Here is a 27144-nt window from a genome sequence, read left to right as displayed (position 1 = left end):
GAAAATCTAATTTCAAGTGCTTTAGAAAGGCCAGCAATTTAAAATATAGTGTGTTGTGTAGAGTATGTTCAGTTTTAACAGTGTGTAAAACTTCATGAATTTGATCATCATATTGTTGCTTCAGGCAAAATGAAAGAAATGTGCCCGGATTCAGCCCAAATCTCTAGAATCTGTATTCCACTAAAAGCAGTTCTTCAGTCTGTGATACTGGAGTGGTGTCATGTGAAAACATTACAGAGTCCTAACACCTGGGTCTTAACAAGCAATTTATTGAATTAGATCAAATATGCATTGTGATAAGTGGAAACTAAAGTCAATACTGTTTTTCTAACTAGTTTACTGTCCCTTCCCCATATGTGAAGCAATTCATATTGAAATTCTGAGGAGCCTATGAGCAGAAAATATGTCAGAGTCACTTCTCTTTAAAAGTGTGTTGAGACAGCAATAGGTCTTTTTAATCAAGTGCAACAAATGCATCAAGAATTAATATGCAAATTTGTCAGCCCCGATACATTACTGATGACAATTATAACTAGATCTATACTTTATTGAGCAGAAAATTGCTCCACTCCCAACTTCTTCAAATCCTCTCCAAGCTGCTTTCTCATAATTTGACAAGCTAATATGAACACATGAACTGCAAGAAACTGTTAGGAAATTAGCATTCAATAATGGAGAATTTCATATGCCTGGTAAACCTGATGAGAGTAAAGAAGGAAAGAAAGTGCCACAGAAGCATTTTCTCAAATCAGAGTGAGTCCAGTGATCTGTCTCTGAGATGTGATAAAAGAAGCCTCAGAAAATCTTAGAAACAGATCTTCTAGAGTCAAACGGCAGCTCTGTTTTGAAGACAGCGTAAACTTGCATGAGATTGAAGACTGAGATGACTTTTCTGTGAAATCCTGGGCCTAAAGACTAGGAAGCATTTTCCAGTTTGTTAATCTAGATATAAACACAGTGACCCATTTAAGCCACATCACTGATTTTACTCATACTGTATTGTTTGTTTTTCTTACCATATAATTTATCTTTGAAATCTCTGAATGGTTTCACTATCTGTTAGGTACTTTGCCAGAGGTGTTGCTTTGTCTGCTGGAACTTAGAAAATCTCTTTATTACCCACTGTGCACATTTCTGTGGTATATAATTTTGCAACACAGGTCGGCCCCAATCAATACAAATAGAACAACTGCCTGGACTGCTTTGAGACCCTAAAGTATCGTATGTTTTATGTAGATGTGTTAAATATATCACATCCCTAAGATGTTTTGTTATAAACGTAGAAAATAATGATCAAAGAACCAGAGGACAGGTATGTACTTAAATGCCACTGAGAAGAAGGAAGGTAGAAATCAATCTGCTATTTATATGTTTTAAAATATTTATGTTTCCCAATTCATTTGGAAGGAAGATCACAAATTAATTTCCATGTTTAATTTCATGGATATACCTAAAATACCACAGTAATAAAACACTACATAAAAAGGTAGTTAAGTGTGGATTCAAATATATTTCAAATATATATAGCAGGTGGAAGATGACAGTTAGCTTGGTGTGAAAGAACTCTATAGACATACGCCTTGCACTGTGGTTTCTGCATGTTCCAGGCATTTTGAGAAACTCAGCTCTGACTTCTAGTCATCCTGTGCAGGGCTGTATGTGTGATGGATCCTCTCACGACTCAGTTTCTCTGTCAGGTTATAAGTATTATAGCATTTTTGTTCCCCAAGTAAATATATAAAATAGTGGTATATTCTCTTTCTGAGGAGAACAGTCTGTCTATATAACAGCATTTCTCCTGGTTTATGTACCAAATAAATAAACAAGGTACTTCTAATGAAAATAATTGGTTTAATTTAGCCCTAACATGATTCTTCATCATAAAAGGCAGGATTATACAGAAATAGGTTGGTTCAATAACCCCTAATTTCTTGTAATTTTTAATGCTTTTTGCAAGACTTTACACAGCGCAGTTCTGCTGCAGTTTCCTTCTCTTTTGACATTTCGCAATAAGTCAACTCCTGCTTACAACAAGACTCCTGCTTACAACAGTGTGTTTTATTAGAAAATACACAAATTTTACCAACCTGAGTTTCATATATTCAAGTCCCTTTGTCAAATAAATTCACTTGTAGTAAAAGCTTCTTTAGAGGATTAGGAAAAATTGGGATGATGCATTTTGTCTAGCAGGCCGTCTTGGCTGAACATTAATTTAGGAAGTGAGGGGAAAGGTATCATCAGCTTTCTTTTCTTTTTGATATCTCAGAGGAAGTAAATACATAGATCCTGGCTCCTTTCCTGACCATCAGAAAATGGGGTGTTCTGGGAAATGCCAGATGTTACACTTCCCCATTGTGTCCTACATGGTCACGCTAGACAATCATCTTCTTAGCTGTCCCTTTCTTTCTTTATTCTGAGTGCTTATAAAAAGTGAAATAGCAGGAAATGGAGGATAGACCATCTCAGAACATCTCTGAGTTTTGTTCGTAAGATTTCTATGGAGTCTGGAAGCCCAGGTTTTCATACTTGTGTTTAGGTTACTCCTTAGCATGTAAGTTAATGTACTTTTGTGGAACACTTAGTTTTGCTGTGACTCATACAAGCATCCCAACCACTCCATTAGTATGTAGAAGTCTAATGCCTTCCACCAATTCTGCCACTCCTACTCTTAATTTCCTTTGCTGTCAATGCAAGAGCTTTAGATTTAAATAAAGCAATTCTTGTTTAATGGAAAAGCGTTTTTTTCTGCACATCATCAGACTTTTTGCTTTGTTTCTTTCACTGAAAATTTAATGCAGAGGGGCATCCTCAGTCAGATTTGTTTAGTTGTCACTTCAGCAGTCAAATAAACAGCCACTTGCGCAACTGTAGTTACTGCATCTTCCCGTAACAAATACTTGCTTTTTGACATAGAATTACATGTAAAATTAAATGCAGCCTGGGAAGCTTCTGGAGCATTGGAAAATGATTTTATATGCCATTCAATTGTTACAGTGTTCCCTGATATGATTTCAATTCGTGCCCAGGAGCACTGTCAAGAACAGTTCCCAGCCGTGGTGCAGGAGTTAGACTGTTGCAGGGATTATTCCCATTTGGCAGTTTTCGTGCAGTTTCCTTCTCAAGGTTGAAAAAGTTTGCATATTTAGGCACAGGCCATTCCGTGCCGGTAATCCTCAGTGCCAAGGAACAGTCCTGGGCATGTTTATTTTACTAGCAGAGAAATAGCCAGAAGTACCACAATAGTTTTAGCTTCTTTCCAGACACATTAACCTGTTGTAGTTGTGCTGCTCAAAATAACTTCAGCATCATTGAAGTCATGCTGATCTATTTTAAGTAAAAGCCAGAAATGAAAAGGCTCTTTTCCTAAGTGCAGTATTTTAAGTTATATGTATTCCTGTACACCTACTGCTATATAGTTCTGCCAGAATTTTTGAATTAGGCAAGCATTAAAACTCTCTCTCCTCATAAAATTTCAAAAATTTGAGATGAAGAACTGCTAAGGCAAGCTGCTTAATTTGTCAGCATTGTCTGCTAATTCCCTATAGCCTATAAAGTTGTTCCTTACAATTGCCAAAAATTGTGGGGCCTCTGTAACATTTCCCTTGGGAAGTCATCCCAATTTCAGGAAAATAAGTAGTTATCTCACTATTCTTCCTATACACAGAGGCTTTGTCCTACACAATTGTGTCTCTAGTTCCCTACCTTAACTCGTCCCTACTAACTCTTCCAATATCTGCATTATCATATTAGGAATATTAATATATATAATTAATGAGGAAACTGATGAGCCCCAACTGTTCTCTAATTCTTTAGTAATCTGTTTTGCAGACTGTTCTTTTTAAATGTTGTCTTCAGCAGACCCACTTTTGGAGAAAACTTGAGAAGTGAATAGAATGCTAATTTGAGAAACCTTTCTGAACTTTAAGTTCTTTTGAGCATAACCAGTTATGAAATGATTCAGCACCTTTACTTTCTTTAATTATCAGCTGAATAATTAATCGAGACTTTTCAACTAGATGTTTTTTGTGACCCTAATTCTTCCATGTTCCCCACAAATGCAGTAGTAGGAATATGCAGTTTCCAAACTGTGCATTCTTTACACAGAATCTCTCCTTTTTGGTTGGCATTTCGTATGAACATATTAAATATTGGCTTTTGTAGTCAGTTTACCACATGGTGCCTCACTTTTCTGTCGTACCTCCTACTCCTTTTGTCTTCTTTTAAAATTGGGGATGAGATATAAAAGGTGCAGTAACCCAGCCTGACCATAGCAAAACATCTTCTGGCAGCTCTAGTGCTCATGCCCCGAGATACTGCGATAGCAGTGTAAAGAATTGCTTGATTGCCACAAGTTCATGCATAACAGAAATATGAAAATCTCAATTTCCTAGTATTTCTAGGCAGCAGGCTGCCTTCATCTTGTCGTGAGGTCTGTACTGCTTGCTGATGTTATCACTGGGTTTTATAAAGGAACAAAATCCCAGCAGAAGTATATGAAGAAAAAAAAAAACCTGGAGATTGGCCAATATATGAATGAGATCTGTGCCTTCATGCATGCCGCATAAAACTTGAAGTTACTTTAAGATCTTCTCAGCTCCTATCTGTGAGTATTATGGGATGCACAGGAGCTGTGGATTAATTTATACTAGTTGGGTTTACAGCAGATCTGAGCTTAACTCTAAATTCTGGTACAGAGTTTGGTTATCTCAGCCAAATCACTTAATCTTTCTTATGCTCAGTTTCCTCATGTCTATACTGAAAAAGGAAATATCTTCTGTAAAGGTGACCTTCACATTTTTATTTCAAAGATATGAGACAAAACAATGGGTTTGTGAGGCCAGCTGTACTTCTGAGGATGTCAGTTTAAAGGATATAAAGTAGATTTTTCAGTACAGCCAGCTGCTTACTTTTTTTCTATCCACTTCTTTATTTCTTTGCTGGGGAAAAGTGTAAGATTATCTTTGTAGTACACACCTTAGAAATTAGTGAGATAATGTTGAATAATCTAAGATAGAAAACTGTTTGGATGATCAGGTAAAGGTGAGAAAGGGAGATTAATTCTGCTATTCAGAATCAGCCCCAATGTAAAATACATGCAGTAGTGCTTCAGAGAGAGATTCCTCCTTTCTTTGATCCTGGATAACTGTTTGCGTGGGCAATACAGATATGCAATGTCAGTAGATCAGAATTCACTGCTAACTTTTGTTGCTATTAGCAGTTTACAGCTACTTTGCACAGTTATAAATGCACAAAATGCAAAAGTCAGTGAAGAATGTAATCTGAGAGACTAATTTCAGAGTAGTTTCTTTCCAGAGAACACACAATGAGTTGTTATTATTTTCTGCTGATTCTGTTGTAAATTCTGGTACCATAATCTCCAAAATTTGTCTCTGGGCTCCTCTTACTCTCCTTTTTCCATGTAATTATTCAAAGCAGGGCCTTTAGCAAAAGCTTCTTTATCTGTTTTTCAATGGGTTTCCTTTGTTGTTGTAACTGACGTTAAGATTTTGTAGAAAATATCCTTCCATTCTTCTTTAATCAGAACTCTGCCAAGTCTCGCTTTAGCTGAGGTTCTTTCTAGTTGAATTGAAAATAAAATTTGCCTATTCTATCCCATTTTTATTCTTAGACTGTTCCAGGTGTAAGAATTCCCTGTGGGAGTCCTTATTTCTTATTTCCAATTCACATGTTGCATCAGAGTAAGAAATAGTTTAGCCCACGTTCAGTCTCTTTCACTGTAGAATAACAGCGCTTTTTTTAGCATCTTTCCTTTCTTCATTATAAGATATTGAAGAAGTACTTTGCATAGTATGGACCTGTATTTTTCCATCATTCTTTCTGTCTTATAAAATTGTGGAACTATTGTCAGCTTGCAGATTACCTGCAATTACCTGGGATTTATGCCATTAATCTCTGTGATAGTCTTTATCATCACCTGTATGTGGCAAATTTTGAGTGGTATGCAACAAGATGATTAAGGTATTCAGTACTGCAGACACAGATCTGATGCATCAAGTATTAACTATGGCTCAATAATTATATTTAAATTTTTAGAAACATTAAAATAGTACAGTCTGCTTGCAATACTATCTGTTTTAAATCCTCTAATTGAACAAGTCATTTTAGCTAATCAAGAGACTATAGAAAAAGAAAGTAGGGCCAAATCCTCTTCCAGCTATTCAGAAATACAGTTTAATTAAGCAGGATTTTTAAGTATAGGATAAACATTTATACTTGTATTTAAATATATGCATAAGTCTGTTGCGTTAGAAGATAAGCAAAAACGCCTTTCAAGTAGTTTACAAACTCATACAACAGTCACTGACAGAGGCACTGCATAAACACTTCGAGCTGTGATGAAGCTGAGCGTTTGTGGGAAGGGAAAGCAGAAAATAACAGACAGGAAAATACAGGCAGTACAGACTCAAGAAAGTGATATTCAGAGGACGAAGGAATCAAATTGGAGCGTGTTCCAAAGGAAAGGGAGGCAAAGCCTCAAGCACAGGGATAGTGCTTGATCTCTTCCTGTCTGGGATATCATTTTCTGATTATGTTTCTTCAGCTGGACAGGTACTGGGACCAAGGCTTCCTGTGGTTTTATTTTTACTTCCTATCTTCCTCACTCAGGAAGAAATTCCACTCTAAGATACCTTATGTCTTCTTTCAGAAATTCAAACAGACAGGCAATTTTAAAAAGCATGGTTACACGTTCCTGATGTGATGAGCCCTCCTGAGTAACTAACAGCAGGAGAGGGTTGAGTCTGTTCGGTGTTCTATTTAATTTTCCAGGTCAACATTTCAATTAGAGGAGTCAATAAATATTCCAACCATGTTGAGTAGATAACTTTACCTGGTATTTATGAAATCATTTGAAATCTCTGGAATGCCCTTCAGTTACCATCAATACATTGTTCATATGCTGTAACAAATATCCTGTGGAGGAAAAAAAAGTAGGGAAAGGTTGTTATCAGGGACACAAGTTGTTCATGTTAACTATAATAATAGTTTTATTTGTGTTCAACTTGGTGAAAAGATTTTTCCATCGAGATTTTTTCCTTTTTCTTGCCAGTCATTTTCCATTATGTTCTTAGCTTTTACAGATCAAGTCTTGATGAATCTGACTTCTTAATAACAATTAATGTTGTTAATTGTCAGTGAGCTCTCTTAAAAGAGAAAAAGTATAGAGGTTTGACTCATGCACTTAATGGGCACTTTTTGTCATTTGAATATTGTCTGCCAGATAGAGGTAAATATCATCTGGCAGATCTCTCGATATTCTGTTGCATTTTTAGCTACCCGCCGTTCTCTGAAAGGATTTTGACATCTTTTTCTGTGACCCAGACTTAGCTGTACTAGTCATGTCAGAAGCTCATTGTTATACAAATGCTTTAATTCTCCTTTTGAGCCCTGAACTAGTATTCCTGAGTTCCACAGAAATCCTGGAATTCCTTTCTTTTCAGAAATTTCCCCTTTCTCTTTTCCTAGAACATCTTTGTTATTGCTTTGCTAGGAGCCAATTTGGGTCATCACTTGAAAATGAAGTTGTTATAAAATGGCCATGCTGACAGATGGCATAAATGGCATAGCTAATCAAATGCACTCCAATGTTTTAGCAACTACCAGAAATTATCATCATGCTACTAAATGAAAGTGTTAAAACGCAATCAGTAGCTTGGGTAGTGCATTGGAATGAGAGTTTCCAGAATTCTAGCTCAACAATCCAGCAATGATGGTATCCTCTACGGCTGACTTTTCATTGCCATATGCCTCAAACAGGTTTGCTTGGAGACAGACATAACCAGTTCCTGATAAACTTTTCCAATAATACTGTTTGGACTCACCATTGAACGGACATAAAATGTAAAACAGTGTCCAAAGTTTTAGGTGTTCTTAGACTCTTAGAGCCAAGTCATCTGAAGAGCGTTTCCCATGTTCATGATAGCTTTTCCAAATCTTCCATGTGGCAGGGATCTTTTCATATTTTGTTAACTCCTGGGAAAAAATCAACAACTACTTGCCACTATCTTTCAGCATTTTTGTAAAAAGACTGTGAAAATAGCTGTGAATGTGTGCCTCTGAGATAAGTTTTTGATCATTTAATCTTTGGAGACTTTAAGTTTGACACCAGATACAATATTTAGATACAATATATAGTCTAATATGAAAGACCATTAATCACTGATAGATCTAGGTACTATTCGGCCTATGTTAACATGGATCTCTAATGGCAGTAATTGTTTCTGTTCTTTAAAAACATATCGAGTGGTTTGATACCATTTTTAAACCTGGAGTTTGATTTTCAGATGTACCAAGTACATCACAAACCCATTATATTTCAGTCTGAGATATCACTTAAACGTAATCAATTTGGGAGTTTTCAGTACATCTGAAAATTATAGTAATTGTCCTTCGAGGTGGCTGTAGGAATTACTGATGAAGTTCCTCAAACTTCAGAGAATGATGGGAATTGACACTTCCATATTTTGTGTTCTGCTGGTAGCTGGAATGTCACTGCTTCTCTCTGCTTTCAACGTTCCCCTTTATTCTAACTTCTGTTGAGACAGAAACCTGCAAAGTTTGGGGCAGCAGCGTCGATACCTCAGCAGAGCACTTGTTCATTCACCATTCAGTGAGAATGAGGAAAAAGCTCCTCATTGTGGCCCTGATTCCTGCATGTTGGGAAGGAGACTTCTGTAGTTCATTGGGATACATTTTCATTTTGGGGATTTATCTTCTTCCCTATGATAGGATTTTGGAAGCCAGATGATGCAAAGTGACATCTGTTAGGTTTGTGCGTTTTTTTTTTTAAGTAACACTGCAGATTGTGGAATGATCAGTGTTAATCAGTGCAAAAATGGCTAATAGGTTATAAAAGAATTGACATTTTCTCAAAAATCTTATCAAAGAAAGATCTAGGTTCTGCTCAAAATATTTTTACAGAAGAGTTTGTGATCCCTCATAAGATCTTACATTGACTTACATGCTGCTATAAAAATAATTCCACTCTTCCATTCTTCCATAGTGGATGGTTTCCCTAACTTGATGGAAGTGCTGTGGCACTTGGCATGTCCTAGCCTCTTTCAAAAACAAAAACCAAAAATTACTGCTTAAATAGAGCTAACCATAGCAGTGACCTTTCTTTCTCAATTAGTCTTACTAAAAGACAGTAAAGTGAGAAAACAACATAAATCATACAGATTCTAAAATAAATTATGACAGATACTTATTATCTCTTTCTCCCTCTCCCATCCTTCCTTGTTCTTATTTTCTCCTATTTCCGTCTGGACAACTTCTATCTATTTCTTTTTTTAAAGATGTTCCAGTGGATTTGATCGTCACCGGCAAGACTGGGTAGACAGTGGCTGCCCTGAAGAGGTATGTGAGTAGTTTATGTTATCAGACTAGTTACCAGAAGGCATTTATATATTTTTGATGGTTTGGATTTTTAGATTATGAAGCAGGGTTTCAAGGCCATAGATATGCTATATTTGTTATTTAGTGTTGATAGTATTGGTAAGCTATATTAAAGAAAAATAGCCTGAGCAGTTTTCCTCTCTATTTGAAGAAATAAAATGGACACAAAGTAAAAATCTTATCTTTGAGAAAGTACTTTAAATAAATAAGAGAAGTACCAGGAAGCCTTCCCCAAAACAATGCCCTTGCAATGTTTTTCTCTTAGATCTATGACTCTTGCCAGAAGGGAAGAATGTGTGATATTCTTCTACCCAGAAAATCTGCTGCCAGAGCAGTCTCAAGAGAAAAACAAGCATTACATGCCTTGTGCTTTGGTTATGAAGTTTGGCCAAATCATTTGGTATAGAAAAAAAATTATACGTTAATTAGTAGAGTGTTTGGGTGGTTTTATTTTGTTTTGTTTAGTTTTGTTTTTAATACAAGGCACTCAGGCCTCCTTTTATAGAGAGGCAGCAAGAGAAAGCGGGAGGTTCCAACGATGCTAGTGATGGATGGTCAATCAGGGATTACAGGCTTCCTGTAAAGGAAGTATTTAGGATACTCTGGGCCAGTTCATTTGCAAGTTACGTTTATAAATATCTAAATGCCAATTCTGTCCCCGTGTTCTCCTTTTAGAAATTGTTGGGAGGGGGTTGCTGGGTTTTTTTGTTTGTTTTGTTTTGTTCTGTTTTTTCATTAGGGGATTGTTGTGGTAGGAAAAAATTAATTTATGAGACTTTTAATCTCCTGATGGCCATAAAAAGCGGTGTCTTTTCTATCTTGGCTGACAAGGCCAAATTCTGCCATTAGTTCCAGCAACATAGCCTTTCTGAAATGTAATGCCAGGTGAAACTAAGGGCAAAATTTAGTCACAAAAGTGTAGTTAGAAAAGCTCATTCTTTTTTTAAGCTCAGGAAAAATAAAGGGAAGTAATGATACAAGTCCAATCTTCTGGAAGAATTTTTTTCATGTAAGCGTAATTGCAAAATAACTGCACCGACATCCTGCCTTATTACACAGGCTTGACGCTTTAGTTTTGTAGTTTACATACTGCTGATTTGGCAATGGAATTTCTTAAAAGATTTACTGTGCATGGAGGGCAACCTTTGCAAGATGACAGAAGTTATCAGTAATATTTGCACAGGGTACAACCTTTGTTTTGATCTAATCCAGATTATAAGTAGCTAGGACTCTGTTGTGCCTGTAGATGAAGTTACCCCCAAACAGTTCTCTGCAGGATTGTAGCTTCCCATTCTGGCTTTTCCTTGTTGTTCCAGACTTCCTGATTGCTGTTCACAGTCTAGCATTTACACTGTCTGGAGTAGGCACAACAGCTTGCTTAGCATCCTCCTGAACTTACTACTGGAGCTCAGCTATCAATAATTAGTACACAGAGGTTAATTTTAGATGTATTCATTCAAGGAAATGAACAATGATGATTCTCACAATAAACTTTCCTTCATTGCAATATAGATTTTGAGATAAATTTTGAGTAAATTGTCTCGATGAAATTAATGTCTTTCAAGTTAAGCGTGAGCAAATCTACAGAATAATTAGATTGCCACTACTGATACATTTTTAATGTAATATATTGTTTCCAATAAAACAAAGGAGCATAAAATTAACTATACATTAAAAGCAAGATAACACACTTTGACAGGAAATTCTCAATAAACAGATTCTGTGATATTCCACTTCTCATTAAAATGGATTGGGAGGGCAGGAATTATAGGCAGTTCCCATATTTGCTGCTATTTGCTTTATTTGATTTTATATATATATATATATATATATATTAATTGTATGATCCCCAAATAAAAATGTTCATTACATCTGCAGAATATTTTAAAATGTCCAGAACTTGTTAAAAAGAAAAAGACTAGAGATACAGGTATGAAAATTTCCCCGTGAACATAAAACTTAAATTATTGAAAGATGGTGTTTATTATTTATGCTATATATTATATTATACCTGTATATAATGTATATATATATTTATATTAGAAATAATAGTTACATATAGTTAATAGTTTTTTGTAGACCGTGAGTATATGAACTTTATAGGAACTTGAAGACATGCACGTATTTCATACATTTGTGCATATTCTTCTGTGATAAATGCATGCAAAGCTTAGTTAAATCCTAAAATTAATTACTCAATATTCACTATGAATAACCATGATTCAGTTCCCATGTTTCTTACTTTAACACATTTTGTGGCAACCACACTATGACACATTAAGCATTCAAAACAGAATACTGATAATAGGTTGATAATCTTGGATGTTAAAATCTAATTGGGGGAAATAATATGTTTGAGATTCAGGGATTTGGAAGTTCAATCATTCATTAACAATTAAGCATTGTAAGGTTTGTAGCTAAATGAAAAATATATGTTGTTGAATGCTGTGTAAAACATTTCACTTAAAAGGAGAAAGAAAAGAAAAAAACTCTTCAAGTCTTTCATTTAGAGATTCTGTTTTCATTCCTTTTATCCTGACAGCTTGTTCGTGCTTAAATTCTTCATTCAGTGACAGTCTCCACTGAAAATTAATTTTCTCTTCTTTGTTTTCATTGTTTCTTAACAGTCAAAAGATAAGGTTTGTGAAAAGAATATTGAGGAAATAGAAACACCTCCTTACTCCACCACCAGCCAGCCAACCACCACAAGATTCAGAGTTTTAACTACCACCAGAGGATCCACTACTTCCCACCTGCCAACTAGCCTGCCTACAGAAGGTGAATTACACAGACTGCTGTAGTCAATAATACAAAAATGCTTATATACAAGTCAAAAAAGAAAAGGTATCCTTTAACTATGTTTTCATGTTAACATCTTTGCTGTGGGACAGTGGAAAGAGCAGGGAATACCAGTGGTGATGTATGAGGTTATTTTTAAACAGTGGCTTGGAGAACAAGGAGCATTAAACCTTGTTTTTGTTTGAGCAGTGGCACAAATCCATCTCTAAACAGCTGTCTTATTCTATGCTACCTACCTGTGGTATCTTAGGCATCTGAGCTGAGTCTGGTCTGAAGAGACTGCTTCCATTGCTGCCTCCTAATGGAATCATTCCAGAACCCAAAAGTGAGCTATACTGTGCTTGATACTTCCAGCACATAGGGAAAAAGTCCCTCAAATATGAACACTATGCCAACCACTACATGGACCCACTACGGCTAAGCCCCAAACCATGGGCTTCTCCACAAAGGTGTGAAGTTGCATGAAGGCAAGGAGCACTGGAGGAAAGGATAGAGCCACAGGAAAGTGGCTCACTTGCTTTTAACTACCAGGCCATAATCTGAAACATGTTGAAATAGTAGATAGAGAAAAAGAGTCCTATTAAAGTTAGTGAAGAAACTCCCATCACAGTTATAACACTTTTTAGATCCCTTTTGGTTCTTGTATTTGGCAAGGTGAAAATTAGAAATAGCCCAAATTAAAGACTTGTTTTGAATTTTTCCTGTTTACTTTTTTTTCAATCAGTTGACACTGGTCTTTTCATGTAATGCTCACTGTTCTGAAGACCTTTCTCTAGACTTCTGAACCAAATTAACTGGATAAGTGATGGTGTGTCAGTTCTCATCCTTGTTAGGCTGCCTACTTAAATCCTGCCATTCTGCGAATGAGGTGGTCTACTCTCCTGCTTCTGGGGAAAGTCATGCTGGGTAGAAAAGCTGACTCAAATTAATCAAATAGCATCTTTAGGATAGAATGGAGGGATGTAGATTTCTTTTGGAATAGTATTTTAATACATAGGAAGCTATCCAGCATTTTTTTTCTGATCCAGCTTTGCAGTATCACCAGAATTATTAAGTGGCTTCTGACAGGAAATTTGGAGCTAAACGCATTACAGGGTGGAAATCTACTGATAAGAACTGGGAGGCTTTGCAACAAGAAAAGTTTAGAAGCTGTCAGCACAGGATTTGAACTGAATTTGCACCATTGTTCCCATAGGCACATCTGCTAATACTGCTTCAGCATTTAGTTCAACACAGCTCACAAGCAAAAAGAGAAATATGGAAATAAGAAGAGATTTAAAACTGATAGACTTTTACATATTTCTTAGAAGAGAAACTAAATAATTGGATGGGGAAATTTCATATGCTGGCTCATACAATATGTTACAGCATGTCTTTAATATGTTAGAATTCTCAAGCAACATATGAATATCTAAAAATCTATAATTTTAAAATGCTATAAAACACACTATAATATCTTTACCACTATGTTGAATCCCCTGGCACTCTCATATATGTTTTATTAGTTATAAGAAAGTAAGGCCTTAGTGTAAGAAAGAACATTGCAACCTAATTCTCACTGAGATCAGTACTAATTCATTTTTCAATTGAGGCATTTGTTGGATATTAGAAAGCCATTCCTAAGAAGACTCATATGCTAGAAAAATGTGTTTTTCCACTTCACTAACTTTGAATTTCCTCTACAGATGATACCAAGATAGCGCTCCACCTGAAAGATAATGGAGGTAAGAGACAAGTTTTTGTGTGTGTGTAAATAATATGAGTAGTTGTGAAATTAAATTCCACTGAACTTCATTAATCTAAATGAGTCTGAAAAAATAGCTTTTACCAGACTCGGTTTTCCACATCTCTGTAGAAGAGCACAAGGGCAAACATGCTTAGCAACTGCTTAGTAAATTAAATGTTTACAGCTTTCTATAACTCCTTAGTAAAATATAGTAAATTTAATTTATCTGACATTAAAATATCAGAGAATTTCCAAAACTGGATATATTAAAGGCATTTTTAAACTATATGAAGACAGATTAAATAATAACATTGTATTAAAAGTTCATTCATAATAGTGAATTAGTGTCTCTTTATTAATACACTTAGGTGTTTTGTATCTGCACCTCAACATTAGCAGAGATCCTGTGTTTCTCCATGCGCATTCTTCTATGTAGGTCAGTGGGAGATGGGAGCTGAAGATGACCGCAGTGGAGACAGTGTCCCCACTGACAGGGCAGTGAGCAGAGTTGGGTGCTGGTAACTGCACCCCCCGGCACTCCCCACACAGGGAAGGGTGACTACCTGGGTCCAGGATCCATCCATGGATTCCACTGAGGAGCAAAAGAAGCTAGGGGCAGACGTAAGAGTAGTACAGAGGTACAAGGTACATCCAGGAGACAAGAGAAAGACTGTCAGACATACGGGTTCACAGCATAGACAAGGCTTGGGTCTGGACTTAATGGAGTCTCCAGATCCATGGGCAGGGGGCCAGGTGAGACTGGTCAGGCATTGGAGCTGTTAATGCCTTCATAGCCCTGGCAGACAGCTGTCTAAGACTTCAAAAAATGTCATGTCAAGAAGCCACTTACCATTTTGTTCTGTTTTTCTTGTCTTTTTTTTTTTTTTTTCAGCTGCATTAGTCCCCAAGAGGCATTATTTTCCCTTTCTCTCAAATTAAAGATTTGATCACTCCACAGGGAGCATTTGCCATCTCTTTACTGTCCTCTCCTCTGTCATTTTATTGCCACTAGTGACACCATAACTGGACACGTGGAGTACTTTCCCTTGTGTGGAATTGTCCGTTTGTTGCCAATGTTGGAAATGGGTTTGACACCTAAATTATCTCTCAGAATAAGGTCCTCTATAAAATGAGGGCTGCACTTTTAGTTGTCTTTCCTATAGAAAGTCCCTTGAATCTATCTTTTTCTGATTCTTCCTGAAATTGAATTACTTTTCGTTTTGTTGTGAAATGTGCTTCCATGATCTTAAAGATGAATAATATGGTAAATCAGTCAGCACTTTACTCTTACATTCCCCATTTTTTCTGTACAAAAAGCACATTCACAGCTGAGCTATACCTGCACCCTGCCTTGCTAGCCACCCCCCTGTGACAAATAACTAGCATGGGGCCAAGCAGCTCGCTGTGCCTTGAGCATCTCATGGACAGCTCAGGATAATATGCTGTTATGTCAAAAATAACTCAAAAGATGGATTCTAGAAAATAAACTCCAAGTCTCTCCCAGTTTTGGAGATATGTGAAGTAACTTTACTTCCACTTGTCTACTCCTTGTCTTAAGATCTGGAAAGGAAACAGTATATTGAATACTTGAGCAAGTGAGGAACGGCAGAGGCCTGTTGTTGGAGTCAGATAGCAGGGTTTGAATCATCACTTACATTAAATATAAAAAGTCCATTTTCACCCAGAAAGCTGCTCTATTTTAGGAGGAGAAACCAACAACTGATGTGATTATTCACTTTACTTGAGCTGTTTCTTTTATTCTTGAAATGAAAAAGAAAAAAAAGGAAGAAAGAAAGAAATAGGTGTCAAACAATGCAGAATAAAGCTACACACCAGGATTTCTCATTCACACAGTAAATGTAGCTTTTAATCTGGAAAGTTCTTTTTGATGAATCTTCAATTATGCATTGAATTTTCCAGTGACCCTTAGATTAGGCTCAGATAAAACCTCTGCAGCCGCAGGCGTGTTCTTTGAATCTCTGTGATTTGTCAGCCTTTTTATAAAGAGTAGATTATTTCAGGTCACGAATACAGGGTCCTTACATTCTCGCACTAGATTCTTTAAAACTCTAATGAAAGGGAACTTTCTATAATGGCAATCAAAGCTATATTGGATCGATGATGGCATATAGCTTGGATGATAGCAGTCAATATCTGGTTAAGTACAACAACAACAAAAAAATCTACGTAAATTTAGCATCTTGCATCTGGCTGGAGCTTTCAAAACCAAATGTTACAAACAGTAAGTACCTTTGAATTAAATTGCATGTTCAGGTCAAACTTGTTTTGCCTTTTAATTATATGAAAAAAAATCACTTGCAACTTATTGCTGTAATTAAACCACAGTTTTGGGGGGCATGTTTTAACATTAACATTTTAACAAGTTTCAAGTTTGCTTGTATCTGTAGTTGCTGTTTTTCCCCCCTTTTTTTTCCTTTCTTTCTTCTGACACAATGCATAGCCGACTAACAGATTTAGAATCCTAAATTTTCATAAAAGCTGTGGTCAATTGGCTACAGCAATGCAATATTTTCATGCTGAGAATTCCTTGGTGGATGATTTAGGTGTTTGGCCAGGACATCTAGACATTTCACTTGACCTTTTTAGACTGTTATTGTGATGATTTGATAGCTTTAAAATACTCTCAATCCTTCAGCTTTTTAACTCCAAGGAAAACTGTGTGCATTGTACAGTAAATATCAGAGAAACCATTGCTACCTCTCATTCTCTTGGCTTCAGTTTCTAAATGATCTAGAAGCACATTTCTGACATTATATCGTGGTTCCAGAACATGCAAATTCGAAATACCCTATGCAGTGGAGACAGCAGTTAATTACATTCCTATCAACAGATAATGAATAAGCACTTTTGCATGGTACAGTGATCTACCAAGACCATGGATTATTATTCTTACTGAAAATAATTACTTTTTGAACTATGATCCAGCTCAAGATTTTTTAGCAGGGTGGTAATTAACTTGCATTGCTACTGTAACATTTTTGGGGGGAAAAAACTACCTGTGTTTTTTCAAGTGTTATGGAGGAGGGAGGAGGTTTACATACCTCAATATTTTTTAAGAATAAAAGTCTTTGACATGCAGTGCTGTGTGTCAGAAAGTATGAGATGCACGTTTTAAAATCTTACTTCTGTCAAGAAGCTCTAGTTTAAATTCTTAGCCAGAGAAAAAGTGCTGAACTCATCCAATCTAGAGGAAAAAAAAATAGATTAATAATCTTTATTTTCAGGAAATCTAACCATTGATATACTGTATTTGTTTCCATCTGTTTTATGGTGCTCTGAATTGTAGTAGGTGTTCCTTAGACCAGGAAACTTCTGATTTTTCCAGAACTTCTTGCATGTCCATTGCACACCAGTTTTGTTGTTATCAACTTATTAGAACTATCATCACAGAATATGTAAAAATAAGCAATACAAGCTGCAAAGAGTCAATCATATAACTAGATTTTCTTAACTAGTACCACTGGGATTCACCCCCACAGAGTAAATATCACTTTCTCGCTATAATACCAAAGGGTATTTTTTATACCATATTAGACCTTTACATTAGACTAAAGAAACATGATATTAAAGCAGTTTAGCTAAACCAGAATAAATGTGTGTAGACAATTTGACTTACATTTAGGAATGTCTCATAGCAGTTTAGTTTATTTTGCCTTTTCTTCTCTAAGCAGTATAAAATGATAGAAATGTATCCACTTTGAGTTGTCATGATTTGACTAGGAAGGCATACATTTAAGTAATCATTAAACCAGTACAATTTGAGGACTTTATACCAGCTCAAAGAGCTGGTACTCCAGTTGGTACTGGAGAGTACATGTAAATCTAAATGAACATCAAAATGTAATATACTCAATAAAGTTTTAAGATAATGCTTAAGTAAACTTAATGTTTGCTCTTACCACTTGCCATTGCTGTCACAGATTGTGGCAATGCAACAGCTAGGGCATACAAAGCTCCTGTGATCTCCTGTCTTTTTAACCACCTGTTCTGCAAGACTCAATCCAGTGGTTGCAGGCACAGCATCCTGCAAGTCAAAACAGCTTTAGAAAGGAACAGCCTGCTTGGTCTGACAGTTGTGTGTTAGTGTTCAATAGAGTTAAGAGTAGTCAGTGGGTTGACTGAATTAAAATGCTTACAGTGTTTTCCCCTATTGGAGTTAGCAGCAGCACCTGCTGCATTGCCAGGCCAAAGAGCATGTAGTGATAATGAGCTTTGCAATGGCCAGTGCTTGATGTTACTCTCAGAAGAGCGTCTCCAGCAGGTCAAGGGAATCCTCCCCCTCTACTCAGCCCTAGTGAGGCCACATCTGGAGTATTGTGTCCAGTTCTGGGCCCCCCAGTACAAGAGGGATGTGGAGTTGCTGGAGAGAGTCCAGCGCAGGGCTGCAAGGATGATCAGGGGCCTGGAATATCTGCCCTATGAGGAGAGACTGAGAGAGCTGAAAAAGAGAAGTCTAAGAGGGGATCTAATCAGTGTCTATAAGTACCTCAAGGGAGGCAGTGAGGAGGATAGTGCTGGCCTCTTTTCAGTGGTAGCCAGCAATAGAACTAGAGGAAAGGGCCACAAACTGAAACACCAAAAGTTCCACAGGAACTTAAGGAAAAATTTCTTAACAGTGAGGGTGACAGAGCACTGGAACAGGCTGCCCAGAGAGGTTGTGGAGTCTCCTTCTCTGGAGATCTTGAAAACCCGCTTGGACGCAGCCCTGTGCCACGTGCTCTAGGTGACCCTAAGTGTGCAGAAGGTTGGACTAGATGACCTCTAAAGGCCCCTTCCAACCTTAAGGATTCTATGGTTCTATATCATAATAACGATTTAATGCTCTAAGTGACCTCAGGCCACTCAAACTTAAAGTTAATGTTATTAAAATTAATGCTGATGACAGCTTTCGTGGTGTTAGGTGATACCTTAGGGCAGAAGAATGCAAGTTCTGACATGTTAAGAGTGCTGGCATCCTGTACACAGAGGGATTTAGTTTTGTTATACTTGCATCTATTTAGTGCATTAAGCACTCAGTAGTCTTAGAAAGATTTGCTGTGTAGTCCAAGGGTATATAGAAGACTGATGGCAAAGCCAGAAACTGAATTCACTCAAAGACCAAATTTCATTGCCTGCGTGAATTTGGAAACGTATTTTGGAAGCCTTTTCTGAGCCATGATTTTATAACTCATCATAAAAACCAAGTGTACAATTGACTTAACCTCAAAATGTTAACAAATATTAAGAAAAAGAACCCACAAAAGTAAGAAGAAGAAAAAAAAAAAAAAAAATCACACTTCATTACCATGAAGAAGCTGAGACATCCAGAGTTTTATGTTACTAAAAGAGGCGGAAAACACATTTCTGTAGAGATTCCCCTGATTCTCTGGAGAATCCTTTAAAATGAAAACTCCTTTCTTCCTTCCCAATGTCTGCTCAGGCATTGCATTATGTACAGGATAAAAATCTTAGGTTCAGAGAGAAGTATATACCTGTCCCATAAAACAAGCAGTATTCTGGGAGACACATTCCACATGTAAATGGAGGCCCCAGAAATCCAATAGCTTCCTTGAACTCACTGTTATCTGTAACTGTGAGCTCAGGCTCTCCTGAATATCATGCCCTCCCTCTAATGTTGCTGTTAGATCATGTGGCAGCAATTAATTAATTAATTAATTAGCACATTAACTCTTGGCCCCAGTCAGGCCCATGCAGCTATGCAGCTTCCAGTCTTGAGGTGGCATACCAGGCAGTATGGGGTTGGTGGAGTGCTCTGGAGTCTGTATGTATGTTAGAGAGTTTCTGCTTGCTGGCTGTTAGAGAGGTGATGCAAACTTGGAGAGAAGAGTTGCCAGATGGCTGTAGTGGCCTCTCATGGAGAGAACTATCAAACATCCTGAAGCTTCTGGACAAATAAAAACAGACTTCTAAAAGTCCATGGACAGCCATGGAAAAAGAGTGGGTTTAAGGACAGCAGAATGAGCTTAACCTACGTGCAGTAGTGAATTGGCCAGATACGTACGAGAAGAGAGGAGTTTGACCTGTCACATTCAGGTTTGGTACTGTTAAGGTGTTCCAGCATTGTCACTGGCAGGACAGCTTTATTACCCTAAAACAGACTCTAGAGATGGGTGAAAGTTACTTGGTTCTTTGCTTGGATCATTTAAAACATGGTTATATAATAAACCCCAGATAGCATCTAAGCCAAACTTTACATGACATTGTTTATGTTAACACAGACATAACTAGCAAAAGCAGTGCCCAGCTCCCAGCTGAGAATTAGAAAACTGCAAAACTTAGAAGTAGAAAAGCTAAAAATTCAGCTTTCAGTTTATCTTTATTTCCCTAACTGCCCAAGACTAGTAGACTGAAATATTTTATACAGAGTGAATTCTGATAGTTAGAATCTTTCTTGGAGAATGGTATTCCTGTGGACAACATAAAAATGTAGTAACGTGTTACTATGGCAAGTTTAATTCTGCAGTTAGGAAAGAAAGATGCAAAAAAGCTCTCCTTTGACATTTTACTATCATAGCAGTTAGCACATGGTTCTAATCCAAAAACTAACTATGGATAAAATGACACTTTTCTATTAGACTAGTCTATTCTTTATCTGTACTAAATTCCATCTAATTTTAGTGTATGTAGTCAGATACTGGCAATTTGTTTGTAAATGCTTTAAAAATATGTTTTGTCATGCTCCATGTCTGTAAGGCCCCTTTCACACATGACATTATAATATAAATTTGTTGTTGTTGTTATTAATAATAATATGAATTAGGAATATTGCTAGGATAGTGTTTGAGGATAGTGGTTTTGTGTAAGAACAGTAAGACATAAAGACACTACACCATGTTTTATCAGAAAATGCCTTTGTATAAAGCAATTGGACATGCCGCAGCTTCAAAATCCTAGCAAATACCAAAATAGCCATTTATCTAAATATGTACATTTGAGAATACAAGGGAAATGGCCATGTTAACAACAGAGCTATTATAGAAGGGCATGTTTGCACAGAGCCTCTGAAAATGTTAATGACAAATCCTGTTTCTCTAATATTTAAACCTATGCAATATATATTCATAAGTACTAAGAGTGTATGAGTCTTTATCATAGATGTGGTTATACCTAAACACATACATTTTTCCAGTCTGGCATTCTTTCATCCGTAAGAGTGATTTTCATGCACCTGTACTCTGAATAGTTTGCCACAAAGCTAAGTTCATGCCAGGAACACTGCCAACTTAATACAGCAGAATTTCTGTGTTCATAAAGCTGCATGGATACTTTCACCATCATGTGACAGTCTCATCTTCATCTGACCAGTCAGCAGAATATCATGACTTTTAAATGCTCATTCATAATGTGTCTAAATGCTGCCATGTGACCTAACACCAAACATTCATTTGATAATAAATCATTCCTATATGAGAAACAATTTCTAGTTTAATTTTCTCTTTGTGACAAATTCAGTGCTTTCACATAAAAAGTCATTCATCTGTTTCAGAGAGGTAGAAAAGCACAAAGATAACTTTTCTTCATGTGGAAAAGTATTATCTTCTTTAGGCTGACTGCTGTTATTTAGGTCATCTGTATCCTTGGTTTTGCTAGTTTAGCTGTGTCAGTCATGAGTGTTAATAAAATCTGAATCTCACTCCTCTAAGATGCATGTCCAGCTAAATAATGAATTTAAATTAAGGCTTTTTCATGTCTGATTAAAAGGTAAAAGATGTCATGGCTCTCAAAAGAAAAAAAAAAAGTTTTTTTAGGAAGTCAGTGGTTTACAACATAATTCTTTGTTTCTTTGTGTTATTTGCCTTGGTTCCATGTTCTTTTCAATAAAGGAAAGCTTCTAATTGAGAAGAAATAACAGAATTTCAAATATTTTCCCTTCGACTGCCATACTTTTTCTCTCAAGGGTAGAGTTGTTAATTTCTGGATAACACCACTTTTCCATTTTACATCATGAAAGGTGTAGATATATGCATCGATTTTTTTCTTTAGTAGAAGTTTAGATAACATTATACTTCATTATTTTGTGAACCTCAATGATTAATGGTTAATATGCTTAATAATCGTTAATGTGGAGAAAGTATCCATAATGGCTCAACATAACTGTCCCGTTTTGAATATATTGTAAAATATTTTTACACCCCTTTGCACCTGTTAAAGTCAGTATCAGAGTTCCCAAGGGCCAGGACAAGATTCTTTATTCATGATAATTCCTTGAGTTTTTTAAATGTTTTTCCTGTGCCCAAAGAAACTAACCCAACCAGAATTAGAGATGTAATGTAATAATGTAAAATCAAAGAAGGTAGTCTCAGTTTGCTTGCCATACAGACAGTAAGAACATATTTACTATGTTTTCACTTTTTTTAGACAACATTCCAGCAGAAGAGCAGATATTTCATGTTTGTGTTCTGTCCTTTTACACCTGAGGGGAAAAAAAACAGTTGCCTGATGTTTCTGTACTGTCATTCAGCATCTAATGAGAAGCAGATTAAACTCGCATATGTTAACAGACTTCTTTTCCTTAAAAGGCTTATACATGAAAGAATTTGAGGAATTAGATAGAATTATAGTTATATAGAGAGAGTTACAGAGTACATCAATAGAGAGAGATATAATATATGTATAGATGTAGAATAGGCAGAGCATACTGTATAAAACAACTGCTTTGCTGAGCACAAGAAAAGGAAAGCTTGAGGGAAGCTCTGCTGAGAAAGGATCAAGAAAGGATTGGTCATAAGGCAAATATCATCTTCACCGAGGGCTTAGCCCTGCCTGGAACTGCAGATGTGCTGTGATAAGTTTAAGATCCTGCACCTGAAAAAGTCTTTGGGTCTCTTTTTTTTTTATCTATTTCCTTTAGCAGCTTTTTAAAAGAGCTGTCGGCTGATTTGCAGCAGAGAATATTTTCAAATTTGACAACACTGTTTATTGTCTCTGTGCTAAGAGAGTGAAATCAATTTCTCATGAGTATTTGAACCCTGGGGTCAATGAACTGAATTTCGATTATGGAAATTACAAGTTACTTACACTTGTTGTCATGTAAGAAAACATTTCTTGTAATTCATTAGCTTTTGCATTTGATATTCTTATCACTACACTGATGTCCAGGCAATGCCCTGCCCTAGACCAGTAGAAATCTAGGCCAGCTGTTGTCGCCTTTATTATTTGGAAGTGACAGTATTCTCATTTTCAAAGTTGAATGCTAAACACTAGGAAAATATCAAATCAGAAGGGTTTAATTTGATGGTCTTTACAGTGCAGTTAGGACCTTTGCTGAAATTCACCATTTTTTAATATGCAGGATATGTTGTTTTGCCTTCAGCAATTTAGTGTAAATTGGTCTGAAAGTGGTTACAAGTGATAAAGTAGTTTATGATGCACCAATATGTCATTGATGGGAAGAATTGAAGAATACGAAGTTGTAAAAAAAAAAAAAACACCACACAATTATGTGACAGACCAACTAGGAATCTTCTGCTCTTTAGGGGAGCTGCTACTTCTCAGCAGGATGACTCGTATAAATAACTACTCACCAGTGGGAATTAATAGCCCAGCCCGAGCATTTACGATAAAGCAGGTCTTTCCTGATGGCCTTTCAATTGCTTAATTTACATTTGCTTGCTGTTTTAAAGTATATGTGCTAGTGCTAAATACGTTACAGTGCATGAACAGAAATTAAATCTGGAGCTTGTGTACATTCAGCTGTTTTCAGTTGGAAGTGAATAGCTATTTAATAAACTATTAATGGTTGCATCAAGTGAAGGACTCTGCTGCCTGAAAGTTACAGGCACTTTTCTACAGTCACCTTTTGTTCCTCTCTGCTTCTCCATGAATCCTGCATCCTGTGCTACGTGGAGCCACAGCTGCCAGGATCTGTTTTAATTACCCTTTGGCTGAGAATGCCTTTGAAATGGGTTTTCCATGTCCTAGGCAATAATTTCTTTCACTGCCATATGAAAGGTCAGCTGGAAATTTTCCCTGTCTGTGCTGTGTTTAAAAAAAATAAAGCAGAGTCAATACTGCTTTTTGTAAAGAAAAGTCTGCTGCTATCCACGTGTGTACTGAGCTCTCAGAAAGTTGAATAAATCCCTGCATAGGAGCTAGGCAGAGTAGTCTAATTCTTGCATCTAGTTCATGCCTAAACTCAGGCTAGATATTTGCAGTCAGTACTGTTAAAATTGGATTTCCTGGGGAACGCAGACCCATGAAAGGCACCGGTGGGTGTCCCTGCTTGCAGTTTTGTATTAGATTCATTAGTGCCTCCTAGGTGCTATTTTAATCCACCAAATTGCTGTTGCTGACTTTGTACTCTGGTTTTGTCATCTCAGCTCTTTTTCCCACAAATTGAGTTGTCCATTGACTTCACGAAAAAGAGCAGAGCAGTGTACTATATAAGCTCTCCTGCCTCAAGAATTTAGCAAATATGGACAAAAGCAGTGGAAATTCACATGAACTCCATTACAAGTTATTATGGCACTTGGCCGAAATGATACATTTCATTTTGCTTTTCTCCCCATTGTTCCATGGCATCTATTTGTGGGAACAAGCCATGAAGGCTTTCCTCAGTCCATTGATAATAAGTGTTGACATGAATGGATGTTAGAGCGGTTACACTGAGGCTAAACATTCCTATTTTCTTTTATTTCCTTTCATATGAGGCTTTTAACACTATGTAAGGACCTAGATCAACTGATCTTTCTTCTATTATTTCTCATTTCCCCTTTTAATATTAGTAAGGAATGCTTTGCCTCCCTATCTGATGAGAATAATAGAAGACTATGTACAATTGCTGTTGCTATTATTATTTATGATTTGTACCCATAATAGCTGTTTTCTAAGAACAAATAAAAGGGGCAGGCCCTGACCTCACAGACCATGACTTTCAAAGAGAACCAAACAGATCTTTCAAGGATCTCAACAAAACAGACTCAACAAAACAGATGACTGTTGACCACCATATCCAAAATATATTCAAGTAATACCTCTTGTCTGTAGGGCTGCTGTGGTAGTCTTGGGAGAAAATCAAAGCCAAATTCACTATGCAGATAGTTAGAAACTTTCACACGTCCAGATTAGTTTTAAAAGGAAGCATATTAATTTTGTTTATTGAGATAGAAATAGTAAAACATTTAGAAATATATGTTCATTAAGATTATATGAGCATTCATCTGTATGAGAAGGAGACATCTAATATATTTTTTCCAATTTAGGCTCTGGAAAATGAGGAAACTACAACACAGGAAAAGCAAATCTTCATTTATCAGCTGTGAAATGGATTGAATAAGGCAAAAGTCTGTATGCTAATAAGTATGCTATTCTTGTAGCTTCCACAGATGACAGTGCAGCCGAGAAGAAAGGTGGAACGCTTCATGCCGGCTTAATTGTTGGAATCCTCATACTGGTCCTCATTGTGGCTGCAGCCATCCTGGTGACTGTCTACATGTACCACCATCCAACGTCAGCAGCTAGTCTCTTCTTTATAGAGGTAAGATAAGAGTAACGTGTTGTGTCACTAGTCCTCTCCTTCAGCTGGTGTCATTGAGATCTCCAGGGCAGGACCTTCTTATCCAAACGTGGAAAGTATTCTTGCAGTTATCATGTAAGGCTTGAAGAAATCTAGTTGCCTAACCTAGCAGGAGCTACCGTTTTATATGTTTGCCACTCTGCTGCTTCTTTAGCAACTATGAATGCAGCAATGTATTTGTTTTGTTTTTACACAGGAAACAAAGTATGTATCACAGGTACCATTAAAACTTTTCCGCCCTTCCTTTTTACTGCTATCATAACGTTTTTCCATTATCTTTCATGTGCATTAGCATTTTATTTTAAGGGCTATATTTTCTTTTTTGTTTGTGTATTTGTTGTTTTCCTGAGTAAAAGTAAATTAATTCATTAAGTCTCCAGAAGAGCTAACTTACAGTAAGTTTGAAGTCGAAGCTTGTGTTAGCTATTCCCTACATTAATTTGTTGAAATCTTCTAACACATAGCCTCAGAGTAGAGTAGGCAGGATTCTTTTCACCTAATTTTTACATCTATGTGTAAAATCATCTCAGTTCGCTGTATTTATTAGTGGTAAAAAGAAACAAACACTTTTAGATCATGATTCACCTGACCTGTTTGAGACATTTCCTTTAAGATCCGATAAATTGCCTTTTTTCTCCCTCAACTGCACATAACCAGCTTAGATGCAGACATCTATACTGTAGACGCTGACATTTATTCACTTCAGCACCACTGTGAAAGAAAGATTTTCTATGGGTGTTTGGTGATACAGAGAATGCAAAATTTGAGTTTTTTCACCTCAACAACTCCTCCATCTTATGATAAATATACTCTAGTTAAACACTGCTGATAACCCTGATACGCAGTACTCTCTTGCTTTCATGAATGTGGACACTTTCTAATGGATTGTGACAAAGAAGAAGAACCACTGGAAGGGTCACTAAGTCTGTACCTAGAGATTGTTTAGATAAAAGTCTGGAACAGGGAGATAAGTCACTGATAAAGGCTTGCTGCTATCTTAGCAACAGCAGCCAAGTGAAAGTATGAACATGTACAGAATGATTCATCTTGCAAATCATATAGCAAATATGCTGCTTATATGCATAGTAATCTGGTCACAGACTTGAGGCTTTAAGTCCGCCTCTCCTTTGTGATCTCTGTATTTACCACCTAATACAGACAAAGCCACCTCACTCAGATTTTCTCACATACTCATCCCCAGGCCCAGGCATGATGCCCCTCATGTTTGCTGTCTTTTTTTTTCCTTTTCTCGTTAAGCTTGTGAGTTGAAGACAAATACATGCAAATTTTGCACTCTTTAATTTTGCACTCACCACTGCAACCCACAGTGACACCCACACAGAGCTGAATGTGGACTGTGATAAATTCATTCCTAGCTGAGTCAGATGGATTTGCTCAAATTTGGTTTCAGGTGCAGGTCGAATACCAACCTTAATAGTAGTTTAGCTTCTACTTCTTCCCTTCTTTGTCTTCATCATATTTTTTTTCTTTTACTTTTTACCCTTTATCGATATGCATTTATGTGTGAACTTTAGCACTAATAGCAATTAATGCACAAGGAAGAGTTGGTAAAGTGCAAGGCATAAGGAAGAATCTCTTCTGCCTGTTTGCTTCTGGGTTTCACGTGACTTTAGATGTTTTCACAGGCATGTTGTTAAATCGTCCTCTT

At 36.7% G+C, this 27144-nt stretch overlaps 1 protein-coding gene across 1 annotated transcript in view; it reads left to right on the top strand.

Annotated features, from left to right (window-relative positions):
• PLXDC2 (plexin domain containing 2) overlaps positions 1-27144 on the top strand; it is a 239149-nt gene that overhangs the window by 204095 nt on the left and 7910 nt on the right. The window contains exons 10-13 of the mRNA XM_088524326.1: positions 9315-9375; positions 12042-12192; positions 13899-13937; positions 25276-25436. Coding sequence (XP_088380452.1) covers positions 9315-9375; positions 12042-12192; positions 13899-13937; positions 25276-25436 — 412 coding nt within the window. The remainder of the gene's footprint in view (positions 1-9314; positions 9376-12041; positions 12193-13898; positions 13938-25275; positions 25437-27144) is intronic.

The sequence above is a fragment of the Tinamus guttatus genome, unplaced genomic scaffold (genome assembly GCF_059628265.1).
Source record: "Tinamus guttatus ecotype Peru unplaced genomic scaffold, ASM5962826v1 Tinamus_guttatus_pri_ptg000209l, whole genome shotgun sequence".
Classification (NCBI taxonomy): Eukaryota; Metazoa; Chordata; class Aves; order Tinamiformes; family Tinamidae; genus Tinamus; species Tinamus guttatus.
This window is presented reverse-complemented; position numbering and strand designations above follow the sequence as displayed.